This window comes from Pogona vitticeps, chromosome 6 (genome assembly GCF_051106095.1).
Source record: "Pogona vitticeps strain Pit_001003342236 chromosome 6, PviZW2.1, whole genome shotgun sequence".
NCBI lineage: Eukaryota > Metazoa > Chordata > Lepidosauria > Squamata > Agamidae > Pogona > Pogona vitticeps.
Genome location: NC_135788.1, coordinates 120,711,284 through 120,724,456, shown reverse-complemented (window position 1 = coordinate 120,724,456; position 13,173 = coordinate 120,711,284). Strand labels below are relative to the sequence as shown.

General features: G+C 53.0%; 2 protein-coding genes across 2 annotated transcripts in view; both read left to right on the top strand.

Annotated features, from left to right (window-relative positions):
* The window catches only part of NEURL4 (neuralized E3 ubiquitin protein ligase 4), a 29,902-nt gene extending 27,296 nt beyond the window's left edge, over positions 1-2,606 (top strand). The window contains exons 27-29 of the mRNA XM_073003736.2: positions 61-173; positions 1,125-1,323; positions 2,252-2,606. Of these exons, the coding sequence (XP_072859837.2) occupies positions 61-173; positions 1,125-1,323; positions 2,252-2,456 (517 nt within the window). The 3' untranslated portion in view covers positions 2,457-2,606. The remainder of the gene's footprint in view (positions 1-60; positions 174-1,124; positions 1,324-2,251) is intronic.
* Positions 2,607-8,688: 6,082 nt separating this feature from the next.
* On the top strand, positions 8,689-12,802 carry LOC144583774 (uncharacterized). The gene is made up of 2 exons (XM_078378475.1): positions 8,689-9,276; positions 9,855-12,802. The coding sequence occupies exon 2, from the start codon at positions 10,175-10,177 to the stop codon at positions 10,643-10,645; it is 471 nt and encodes a 156-aa protein (XP_078234601.1). The 5' UTR covers positions 8,689-9,276; positions 9,855-10,174; the 3' UTR covers positions 10,646-12,802.
* Positions 12,803-13,173: the final 371 nt, after the last annotated feature.

The following is a 13,173-nucleotide window of genomic DNA, read 5'->3' as shown; positions in this document are numbered from 1 at the left end:
GTTGCAGGTGCTCTGGGTTTTCACTCCAAACCCTTCCTGCATCTTCCCACTCTCTCCTAGGGTGAATCCCCGGTTGGAAGTGGCCAGTGCCTGCAAGAAGTGGCACATGGCCTACCACGGGACGAACGTGGGGGCCGTGCGGCGCACGCTGGATCAAGGAGAATTGGTCCCAGGTAAGATGAGGAACGCTCGCTCTGTCACTGTCCCTTACGGAGCAGGTCTCGAGGTCTCGCCTGTCTGGGCTGCAGAGCCCAGCCCCCCCCCCCCGCTGACGCAGAGCGTGGTTCTTTGTAAGCTGGCGTGGGGGGCCACAGGGTAGGTGCAGGGTTCCCTAAGGCCATCCCTGCCACACCTTTTGCCTGCCCCTGCGACCCAGAACGCCTCCACCCTGGCTGAAACAAAGTCAGACAAAAATGGGAGGGGATTAGCAAAGCACCGGATGTTGTTTTAGCACGACACTCGTAGTGGTGGATGTCCCTAGGCTTCCCCCAGCCAGAAGCGGACTTTTAATTCCAGGGCATCGTAGGCCGAAAAGGTAGACACCCTAAAGCTCTGCTCTTGAGTTCTTTGACTCAAAGAGTGCAGAGACGTTTTGCACCGAAATCAAGGTTGTCGTCATTTGGTAGATCCCAGGCCCGTTAGGCTTTTCGTCCAGAAAAGCGATCGTACCTTGAGTCATAAGGCCCAACCAGGGATGGACTGACTCGCCAAAAGGATGCCCTCCGCTTGAGTGTACAAAAGCCGGGCGGGGCCCTTTCGGAGAACGCTCGCGCCCAGGGGTCGCCGGACGTCGGAGGGGCCTTGACGGCACGGAAGAACCGAGCTCTAACGTTCTTCGGAGCTCTTCGGAGACTTTGAATACGTAGGCTATGCTGCTGAAACCAGGGAAAGGAAAGGAGGTTGTACCTACTTCCCCTCCGTGTGAATGTACCTGTATCTCTGTATTTGCGAATTTGCCCTGGAGGGGGGGGGCATGGGGTCAGAAGCTCGGAGGGCTTCCCCGGAGGAGGTGAGCAGATACCACGGAGCCCTGGCGTCTGTCTGTCTTTCTTTCCTACCTGATCCCCTTCTGACGCCCTCTTCCCTTGGGCGGGGGGTGACTCTCTCTTCTCGTTGCCTTGCAGGGAACACGTCCATCTTGAGCTGCCGCCCCGTCAAAGCAGACCCGCAGGGGGGTGGGGGCGGCGGCGGGGGTGGCAGCGGGAGCGGAGGGTACCACGAGTCCGAGGAGAACAGCTCCCAGGGCCGCGAGGAGCTCCAGCGGGTCCTTCTGTCGCCCACTCTGCGCTATGCCGGCCTGGAGCCTTTTGCCACCAAAGTGCAGTAAGTATTCCGGGCCTCAAACAGTTGTGTGCGTGTGTGTGTGTGAGAGAGAGAGAGAGAGAGATGGGAGGTGAAATGAATCTTTTATCCCCAAATGGGGTGGAAGACACAGAGCACGCTCTCTCTCTGATTCTGGGAGTGGTAGTTCAATGAAAGGGAGGGCAGGGGGGGAGGTAGGCTCTGGTCTGGGAATCAGACCTTCCGAGTGGAATAAGCAGAAGGAAGTCACTAGATTACATCTACATTAGATGTTTGATATCCCTTCGAGGCCCCTCTCTGACTCCCTCTGCTGCAGAATGCAGGGATTTTCTCCTTAAAAGGACCCAAGGCAGCTGACCTCATTCAAAGGACAATATTTAAAAGTGAAAAACAGTGAATGTACCAATATTTAAAAGGAATTTAGCAGGGATCATGAATAAAACGGAAACTAAAAATAAATTTAAAAGCCACAGAGCGTGCCCATCCCGTTTGGAAAAGCCTCTCTCTCTGACTCAGGAATTCCCTGCTAGAGAGTTCTAGTTTGCTCCCTGGAATGGATTTCTGAGTCCTTTTCCCCAAAGGCAAACTCCCAAGGTTCTGGTGGGTCTAAGCCAGCCTGGCCGTTGAAAGGGGCATCGAAGTGGTCTTAACTCTCCCGCGTCCCTAAGGCTCTGGGAGGAAGAGCTTCTAGAGCGAGTCAGGCAAGCCCGACAGGGTTTGGAGGATGATTGCTCTCCTGGTCTTGTCTCCACCCAGCGATCCATGCCCAGGTTCTTTGATGGTGCCTCTTAGGGTCCGGTTTGCACCTTCTGTTGTTCCACCGTCCTCTTTTCTGGCCACGTTCCCACCGGCCGGTCAATGGCCTTGGGTGTCAAGACACGCACCCCAGGGAACAAACTCCGGTCGTGGTCGCCTTGCGGTGACTTCTCCAAAACGCTTTGCTTTCCAGATTCAAGGACCCAAAGTCTCTCCGCCAGCACTCTGCCCAGGTGGCCTTCCAGGTGTGCGTGCGCCCGGGGTCGTACAAAGTGTGCCCGCCGTCGCTGGCCGCCCCGGAGCCCGCCGACCCCCGTTTCAGCAGCGCCGAGATCGAGTGGGTCACCAAGGAGAAAGGGGCCGTCGTCCTTTACGGGCTGCTCGTCCGGGTGGAGTGAAGCCTCTTCTCCTGGGAGAGCAGGAGGAGCGCCGGGACGGCAGCACCACGGCCCGTGGGGCAGGCCGGCGGGGGGGCAGTGGTGGCTTCTGCCCCAAAGACGTCCCTCCCCCTACAACCTGCCCCCTCCTACGCACAGACTGGATGGAGCTGGCAAGTCGGAAAGGTTTTCACGGCTACGATGACAACGACGACGGGGCACACGAGAGACTCTGAAGAGACCTCCCCCTCCCCAGGCAGGGCGAAGCACTACGGGGACCCCCCCCCCCTCCTGCCGTTTCCTGCTGTTCTTCTCTTTTCCTTTTGCACAGAGACCAGACAAGCTGGGGAGGGGGGGAGGCAGCTGGGGAGTGTTGAGTTCGGCCTTGTATTTAAAAGCATGGGGGGGGGACTGTGGGGAGGGGGAGGGAGCAGCGGATGGGTTTGGGGGGGGAGGTTATTTGGTTGCCCTAAAAGGACTTCACTGAATTTTAGACATGTTTTTTGGGGGGCTGGGAAGTGTCTTTCTGGAACAGCCAGAGGTTTTTATGCTGACAAAGATCACCATTTGCTTCCTCTCCTCCACCTCTTTGCCCCCCCTGCATTTAAATCGGCAGCGGGTGATGATGGCTTTCCTTGGGGGCCGGGGGGGGCACTGGTTACAGCCTCCTCTTCTGCTTTTTTTTTAGTGACGAGGCACCATCCAGATGGGACGTTTTGAATGGCAAGCCAGCTGAATTTTAGGGGGGCTGCCGGAGGGATTGATCTAGCCACCTTTTCATGGGGGGGGGGTAGATCGAAATTATTAATTTTGGGGTGGGGGGAATGTCTTGGCTTCATCGTATATGTGGATGTTTTTAGCCTGTCCTGTGTTGGCGTTTGGGGGGGGACTTTTCCCTTCCCCCCCATTTCCCCCTTCCTTCCGCCCCCTTGTTCATTTTATTCCCCAAGAAGGTCTCGGACAATCGAGGTGGAGAAATGGGGAGGGTGGGGGGGTAGGAATGGGGAGGCCCCCCCGCCGTGTTCAGCGCAGCCAGTTTACAAGCACTTGCTCCTTTTCCGCCCTATAGAAGGATTCAGCGCAGGGCGGGTGAATTTGATGCGTCGATGACATGTCATCTAAATGGACTCGGCCTATGTACCAATTACTTCTGTTCAGTTTTGTCTACCTAGAATTAAAACTCAGATAATCACCCCCTGCCCCCAGTATTCCCCCCCTTCTATGAAACAAGCACACTTTTCAATTCATCTGTTCGTAGAGATGTTTTGGGTAACGTTTTTGCTCTTAACCCTCCCGTGCTGAGGGATGCCAACGTCTAGACGTGTGTGTATGTAAAACACACGTTCCTTCTCTTAACCCGTTTACTTTTTTCCCCTCTTCTCCCCTTATTTATTTACACCCGTGTGGGTTGTCAAGCAGAAAAGAAAATGTGAATTTTTGAAAGGGGCAAAGGGTATAAGGTTCAACACGCCCTCTTCCCCTTGGGTTTATATTATAATTTTAAATTGTATTTATGCTGCTTTTTCACTTTATTTGTTGGGAAATGACATGCCTTGAATTTTTTTTTTTTTTGTATATCCATCTGAAGCTGAGGGCTGGTTTTGTGTGTTTCGGGGCTGTTGTTCTTTTGGGGGACAAAAGTGAAAAGGTTGTACAGCGTGTTTCCCCCCCCCCCTTTGCAAGGGTTTATAAACCACAATTCAACTGGTTCTTTTTGTGTGTTTGTCCTCTTCTGCACATCCTAGTAATCCTGCGTTGCTTCTTCGACATGAGAATGATCCTGGGATATTTTGTGCTGTTACCTGCTTATTGCCACTCAACAACCTGCCTTCTTCGGGTGGCTTACAATAAAGGTTAAAAACCACAAACCGGAAGGACCTTTGGCATCTGAAACAGCCAAACGATAGAAAGGAACCATAAGCAGAAGATGAAAGCAGCGTGATAAAGCTAAGACGCATCACCCAGGCAAAACAGTCCGTCGGTGGACGATGGTGGGGAAACGTGGCGATGGGGAGACCAGATTTTGCAGGCCCTGCCAGCTGGCCACCCCCGTTTTAGGAAACCGAGGTCCTCCTAAACGGATGGCATTTCTTGCATCTCTTCGCCAAGGAGGTGAGCTTTGCTCGCCTCTGGCGCGGGGAGATTTCTGAGAGCACCGTTCCTACAAAAGGGACCTGGAGCCTCCTCGGGGAATGAGACTTCACTGTTTAGGACCGCAATTCCCAGAAGTCCCGGCCAGTGTTGACCCAAGGGCTGGGGATTCTGGGTATTGAAATCCACCCGCCCTAACCCCAAAATCTCTCCCTCTCTGTGTATTTTGGTTGGGGGCATGGGTGCCCAGGGTTATAAAACCCAAAGCGCGGTCCCATGCCAGGAGCAGCATGATGCCCGGAACGGTGCTGTGCACTAATTATATTCTTCCCATACAATCGAATCAAGCTCCTCCATTCCCTCATCAGCCAAACACACTTCTCTATGCTCCTGTACTTCCCGGTCATCTTGTTCCACCTCCACCAATATCCCCTCCACACATCCTGTGCCTCCTTCTGCTCCTTTGACAGAGGAGGATGGCTCACTCCCTTCCTCTCCTTCGCAGTGACTCTAAAATCTCCTGTTTCCGCGCTTAATCTTTAAAGCCCCTCTTTGGCATCGCTCCCAAACGGGGGAGCTTTTAACCCTGGAATTTTCGCACACATCCTGACACATGATGGGAGCTGCAGTCCGTTTGCCGGCTCACAGAGAGACGTGTCCTTGGTTAGAACCGGAGAAAGGCCAGGGAGGGAAGTTCAGACCGAGGGAGAGCCCTGGGAGAGCCGGCGCAAAAATAGCACCTTTGAGGGGGTAAACAAAAAAAAGGGAGGGGGAGCCTAATGGGTGGAGCAGAGTGAAGTGGAGACACCAGGTCTCTTGGCTCCACCGGAGAGCTGAGAGGTCGTCCTCGCAGCCGCTGTAGGGACGTAGGGTTGTGTGTCCCCAACATGAGCCAATAACGTGGAGAGATGCTTCTGGTCCAGGATCATCATCATCATCACCACATTTCCCGGCTTCTCAATGCCATCTGGTGGCAAAGCAGAGTATTTTGTGATGCTGCTGCTGCTGCCGCCGCCAGTAAAAATGACCTCTTGAGACGAAATACGCTTCTCTCAACCCAGATCGCTTTATTTAAAAAAAATATATCTATTTGCAAACAGGGTCCAGAGCCGTTTGGACACAGACCCTCCTGGCAGCGAAAGGCAGCTTGGCTATACGTCGTGAGCTGTTTTACAGCTTTCGATACAGACTTTGTGGTTTCCGTGGTCTCCGGACGAAGCTGAGACTTCCCTGCGGCAGCCATCATCTTCCACAGTATCACATCTCTTTTCAGCTTTTTTTCTTTTTTGGCCTCTGTAAGGCCGAGGGGTGCCCGAACCAAAGTTTCACACAGTTTTAGGCCTTCCGAGTTGCTATTTAGAATATTATATTTTCTCACCGAGAGTCAGCATTCCCTAACCCATCCTTTCTCCGACTGGACACTTTTGGGCTTTGTGGGACTACAGCTCCCATTATCCACACCCCACACACAACCCCCCCCCCCCCCAAATAAAAGGAAGAGACGCCAGGGTGGCTATACAGTAGTGGTGAGAATTTGGACCTGGGCGTAGGAGACCCTGGTTCAACAAGCACATGCCCCTGGGCCTCGGCCTGGCCAACCTCATCAGACTGTTGTGAGAATAAAGGAGAGTCATTTCCCTCCCACCAGCTCATGGGAGGGAAAGCAGAATTGAAATGGAACAAACCTTTAAATACATCTTGAATGAAAACCCACCGGGTGAGGCGGATTCGAGTCGGCTCTCTCCCGTCCCGAGCGACCTCACAGGGTTGTCTTGAGGATAAAATAGGAGCAAAGGAGAGCTTTATGCTCCTTGTAAGAAAGGTGGGCTAGAAAAGTGACCAAAACAAAACAAAAGGAATCCCAAATACAGAATAAAAAGGGAACCCACTGAGCCGGTTGTTCTCTCTCTCTCTCTCTCTCTCTCTCTCTCTCTCTCTGAGTGATCTGCTTTGCTGGACTGATTTGAGGGGGAAATGGGGATTTATGCTCATTTGAGGGAAACCGGGAGATCAATGTAATGAATAAATTAAAGATACTTGGAAGGAAGGATTAAAGGTAGAAAGATGGAAGGAAGGAAGGAAGGAAGGAAGGAAGGAAGGAAGGAAGGAAGGAAGGAAGGAAGGAAGGAAGGAAGGAAGGAAGGAAGGAAGGAAGGAACTGGGGATGGATGGAAGGAAGAGAGAGATAAAGAAAAAATGAAGGAAGGTAGAAAGAAAAAAGGCAGGCAGGCAGGAAGGAACTGGGGATGGATGCAAGGAAGGAAGAGAGAAAGAAAAAAGGAAGGAAGGAAGGAGGAAAGGGAAAGAAAAAAGGCAGGAAGGAAGGAAGAGAGAAAGAAAAGAAGGAAGGAAGGAAGGAAGGAAGGAAGGAAGGAAGGAAGGAAGGAAGGAAGGAAGGAAGGAAGGAAGGAAGGAAGGAAGGAAGGAAGGAAGGAAGGAAGGAAGGAAGGAACGAACTGGGGATGGATGGAAGGAAGAGAGAGATAAAGAAAAAATGAAGGAAGGTAGAAAGAAAAAAGGCAGGCAGGCAGGAAGGAACTGGGGATGGATGCAAGGAAGGAAGAGAGAAAGAAAAAAGGAAGGAAGGAAGGAGGAAAGGGAAAGAAAAAAGACAGGAAGGAAGGAAGAGAGAAAGAAAAGAAGGAAGGAAGGAAGGAAGGAAGGAAGGAAGGAAGGAAGGAAGGAAGGAAGGAAGGAAGGAAGGAAGGAAGGAAGGAAGGAAGGAAGGAAGGAACTGGGGATGGATGGAAGGAAGAGAGAGATAAAGAAAAAATGAAGGAAGGTAGAAAGAAAAAAGGCAGGCAGGAAGGAAGGAACTGGGGATGGATGCAAGGAAGGAAGAGAGAAAGAAAAAAGGAAGGAAGGAAGGAGGAAAGGGAAAGAAAAAAGACAGGAAGGAAGGAAGAGAGAAAGAAAAGAAGGAAGGAAGGAAGGAAGGAAGGAAGGAAGGAAGGAAGGAAGGAAGGAAGGAAGGAAGGAAGGAAGGAAGGAAGGAAGGAAGGAAGGAAGGAAGGAAGGAAGGAACTGGGGATGGATGGAAGGAAGAGAGAGATAAAGAAAAAATGAAGGAAGGTAGAAAGAAAAAAGGCAGGCAGGAAGGAAGGAACTGGGGATGGATGGAAGGAAGGAAGAGAAAGAGAGAGAGAAAGAAAAAAGAAGGAAGAAAAAAGGCAGGCAGGCAGGAAGGAAGGAAGGACAGACAAGTGGGCACCATCCCTGGCAAGGCATTTCTCAGTCTTCCTTTCTTGCTCTCTGGTGCCCAGACAGATGCAACCCCCCCTCTCTCTCACCCCCCCCCAAAATCCTCAGCCAGGTCACAATCCCCTCCAGGTGCCCCCTCTCTCTCTACAGGCTGCCCGTCCCTTTGCATCACAATCCCTCCCCCCTGGAGGGAAGGTGCCCCCTCCCCAGCTGCTGCCCCGGCCCCCCAGTCAGCAGCACCGCCACCCCCACCAGGAGGGCTCTGCAGTGGGGATGTCCGGCCGGCCCACCCGCTCTCCCATGGGGGAGACCAGCTTCCCCTGCTCGGCGGCCCCCCAGGGATGCTGCCTGGAGCTTCGGGAGACGATCCTCATCCTCCTCGCCTTGGTCCTCCTCGTGGAGCTGGCCTTCCGACTGGCCCCGGTGGTGAGGAGCGCCGAGGGCCGTTGGGGCGGGAGGGGGAAATGCGGTGCGGTTCGGGTTCAAGGCAGGACCTGTTGAGCCGGCGCACCCCACAACTGGACTGGGGTGGTGCCCTTCGGGGTGGCATCCTGCAAAATCCTGAACTTGTCGTTCGGTGCGGGGAACGGGGGAACTAGCCTTCCCTGCACGAGCAAAGAGTCTTCCCCAAAGGCTGCCCTGGGAGTTGTAGCCCAAGAAACACCGCTCTGGGAGTTGTAGTCCCTCAAATGCCTCCTACTTTGGAATACCTTGTGGAGCTGCAAATCCCGGATTCCAGAGGATGGACCTCTGAAGACGACAGAGGGGGTGTTGATCTGATGTGGACTCAGACTGCTGTCATGGAAGTGGGGTTGCTGGATCAGGGCCCTGGCTGGGGGTCTGTGGGAAAGGCGGTGCTTCTCCAGGCCCTGGAACTGCTCTCAGGGCAAATAAAGGGGGGGGGAGGGTTGTATTTAAAAAAGGATTCAATTTTATTATGTCCAGGAGCTTCTTCCTCGCTTCAAGACCACGATTGCCGTGGGGTTTGCCCACCTGTTCTTTTAATGCAGTGCTCATGCACTGGATCGGTTCTCTTTTTCCTCCCCCTTGCATATCTGGGGCCGTTTCACTTAAGACTCCATCTCTCGTCCCCGTCCTCTTAGAACTGCAGAGCTGGAAGGGGCCCCGATGGCGGGTCAAGCCCGGCCCCCGTCCAGGAGGCCCAAGGAGGGATTCCCGACCTCTGGCTCGGGAGGAGACCAACCACTGAGCCATCCAGCCGTTCGCGTCCTGCTTGTTGCCACAACCTGCCGTCTTCGAAGCCCTTCTGGCCTCCTCTCTCGAACCCGGCTTGCCGGCCTCCGTGATTCGGGAACCGCGGGCCGGATTCTGCCCCAGACTCAGAGGGGGTCAGAGGACGCTCAAGGCACCTTTCAGGTCTTGGTTCCTTGCCTTGAAATCCCGAAAGGCATCACAGGAGTTCCCAAGCTGTGGGTCAGGCTGGCGGGTTTTCTTTAATGGCTGACTTTCTCCTTCTCTCTCTTTCTCCAGATCTGCTATTACGTCTGCTCCATCATCAGGTCTTTCTGCAGAGGCATTGTGGCCACAGGTGAGGAAGGGGGCCGGGGGTGGGTGGGGTGGGTTGGGGGTCAAGAATACCTCTGAACCACTGGTGGAAACCACACTGCATAATGAACTACCTAGCATCTTTCTTTCTTTCTTTCTTTCTTTCTTTCTTTCTTTCTTTCTAATTCCCGGCAAAGTTCCTGTGTCTTTAACATGGCAGGCAGAAGTTTCACGGGTGCAGCTAACAAATGTCTTCTGGCAACATAGCTGCCTCCGCTCTGCATGCACTTCATGTTACGTGAAGTCCACCAGGAAAAAAAAAACCCTAAACAAAACCAAGTTAACGTGTGAATTGAACGTTGGAAAAAGAATATTGGAAGCCAGTTATTTGAAAGCTATATGGAATTTATTCTAGTACATGTGTTTGCAAAAGGTGATGGTGATACCCCTGGACAAGAATCATTATATTTGTGGAGAGAAATGAGGCATGTACATTAAAAAAAGGGGGGGCACACGGGAATCCCAAGGGGCGTGGGGAACACTGGATGTCTTATATATTATGAGTTTTGATCTGAAATTGAGTTTGTTTTTGCTGTTGATTATTTTTCTTTCTCTTTTCAGTCTTGTCGGGGCAATGTTCCCATCAGGACCTCCCTCACCGGACGGGCCGGGAAAGGAGCCGTTCTCCACCCCGCCGCTGCCACCTGTGCATTCCTGAACCCGTCCATCTGACCCTGAATGTCCAGAACAAGCATCTTCCATGCAAGGAGCATCTTTGGGTGGGGAGGCGCCCCTACCCCGACTACCCGACATGCCACCCGCCCCGCTATTACCAACCTTGTGACTGCGAGAACCGGTACCGTCTGCGTACCGCCTCGGCCCCTGCTGCTTATGCCCCCATCGTTCGCTGCCGGGACGTGGCCGACGGCGCCTCCGAGCCCATGTTATATCCGGGCAGCCAGGAACGCCGGAATGACATGGCCGTGGGCACAGAACTCTACCCCCGGACGCAGGTGGGGGAGACCCGCTACCGCCTGGTAGGGGCCAGCCACAGTGCTGAATATACAGGAGGACTCCGGCCACGCTCCCATCGGCCGACCAAAGTGTACATCTACCCGGTGCTCCCCCAGACGCCCCCCGGGAGCCGATCGGACAGCCCGGAGAGGCTCCACCAGCGCCGGGGAGCCACAAGTGGCAGCGAGGAAGATCAGCAGGAGGAGTTTGAGACCCAAGAGCCGCGTCGCAAGGCCCGGGAGCCGGAGCAGCAGGTCAGAGGGACCCCGCCGCGCTTCCACACGGTTCCCACCAGCGTCCTCCAAAGGGCTGCCCAAACCGAGGCCTCGGGCCCCAAGCAGCAGCATCCTTGGTCCGAGGCACCGGCCGACTCGGATTGGGTCTATCGGGCCATGTAGACTGTAGTAGTAGACGACAGTGTACAGGGCCCGATGGACCCAATCCGAGTAGACTGGCGCCCTCTCACCGTGGCAGGCTGCTGAAGAGGGAGAGGAGGACGGGTTCCCTCTCGGGGGCCCTGACTTTTCCTTAGTAAACAATAAAGGAGGGAACCAAGCTGAGTCTTTTCATTCGACACACTCTGGTTCCCCACACACACACACACACACACACACACACACACTGGTGGCTCTCTCCTGCATTTGCATGCAAGCCCTCGGTTGGACTACAGCTCCCATCGCTCCCGGCTGCGTGGGCGGCGAGCCATGCTGGCTGGGAGAAATGGGGGCTGTCGTCCGAACCACCCCAAGGTTATCAGGACTGGGAAGTTCGGCCTGGCTCTGTAAGAGTTTCCCCGGGCCCAGAGGTTGCCAACTTTCCGAATTAGGGCTGCTCCTGTGCCGTATCTGCTGCAGTCTCTAGCCCAGGTCTGAGGGAGGCAACAACGTCTCCTGTCCAAAGCCTGGGGGAAATCGTTGTTTCCGACCATCAGGCTCAGAATCCTCTGGCTGTCGGGATCTGCAGATGAAGCCTTTTTCCCCTCTTGACCAGCAAGGAGAAAGAAAGAGGCGAGCACTCGAGTGTGTGTTTCAGGGCGGGATCCGGATGAACAAAACAGCATGCTGTGTAGCATGCTATTCAGTGGGAATTCCTCTCTATCCGTCACCGCGCCCCCCTTTTATTGTTCTCTACTACCTTTGCACTAGTTAACCAGTGACCATTCTAAACACAGGCACGTAAATCCTAAATACACAAGCAGGGTAAACATTCCTGAATACAGAGCAGGGTAAACAGAGACAGATAACACCTTAACTACACAAGTAAGTTAATACAATTTACCCAAAGACAGGTAATTATCCTAGATACCAAAGCAGGTTAATGAATCATCCTTACTGGAAGCAACCACACTGTATACGTGATTTGCGCGCTTAGCACAATGTCTGCTACTGCCACAGATATATAAATTGTAAAAGCATATAATTTCCCCACATCTGGCCGTCCTGAGTGGGTTGAGCGGGTGGACGAGGCGGAATAAAACCAGAAAACTTCCCCAGGGCTTGAGGTCCCCGAACGAAGATTCGGGAGAGACCGGAGAAAGTGGGTTCACATCCAACGGGAGATGGATTTACTAGAGGTTCAAAACACTCTGTACAGTATATCTTTTTTGGATGAACTACTCCCAGAATCCTAAAGGGGCTGGGGATTCTGGGGGCTGTAGTCCTCAACCGCGCGGATTCCCAATTCTGGGACTGATGGAGTCCGGTGTCATAAGACACGCCAGTGACAAGATGAGAAGAATTTATTTTTTCCCCCGACACACGGGCTCTTTCCCTCTTCCTTTCCACTCTTCCAGAACCTTCCAGATTCTCATCCCCAGTTTCTTTATGGGCACCAAGCTCCAGAAACAAGCAGTGTCGTTTCGATCCAGCCAGTTGGGGACAAAAAGACCTGCCATTCTGGTTTCCCCTCTGCCTGCCTGCTTTTCTCCCTCCACTTCTGCCCCTGAAGCACAACTTCTTCCACCTTCTCACGAGCAGGATGCTCAACCAGATGGGCGGGGTACAAATAAAATAAATAAACAAATAAATAAGCATCTCGCCTCTCCAGCTTTTCGTTGCCGGCTCGGTTTTTTCCTGGCTTCCCCATCCCCTGCCGCCAGCAGCTCAACACGCCGAAACCCAGGGAGGAAACACATTTCTGTGCCTGGAAGCTGAGGGAGCAAGAAAATTCAGCGACCTGATTTCCTCTTGCCTAGGCCAGGGTTCAAAGACAGAGAAGCCAGGCCAGGAGAGAAAAGTTGGCAACCGGGACTCGACAGCCTCTTCCTGGGCCGTTCAGCCCATCAGAGCCACTGACCGGACACTCACATTCACATCCCAAGAGGCCGGAGAGCCAGTTTGAATGCAGTTTCTTACAACATTTGCTTTTGTCATCTCTGGCCTGAATTGAAATATTGGGTATTTAATCCCTGTACAGAGACATTCATTCGCTATTATTAGTGTTGTTGCATTTATTTATATCTTAGAATTCGTACCTATACGTGGCTTTATCCACAGTGAGCCACACATATACACACAGGTACAGTAGGAAGCCCCCCCATCCACAGAATCACTAAATAGAAATATTTAAAAAGTCTTAGAAATATCTATTTCTAAAGATGACGTAACCCTAACAGGCCACCAGAAAGAGCCAGAGACCATCTTATGTAGTGTGTTTACTATTATCCACGTTTCAGCATCTGCGGGAGGGGAGCACTTGGAATCTATCTGCGGATATGGGGGTTGTACTGTAGCTTTACCACAACCCTGCGAAGCAGCCCAGAGCCAAGGACTCCGCTGATGTCACCCAGGGAGTTTCACACCCAGGGGGAGATGTGAACCCAGGCCTACTGACACCGAATTCTCCATGGTAACTATGGTCAGCTTACAGAACTTCCAGAGTTGGGGCCGAAAAGGTCTCAAATATTATTTCGGGTTTCGAGGAGGAC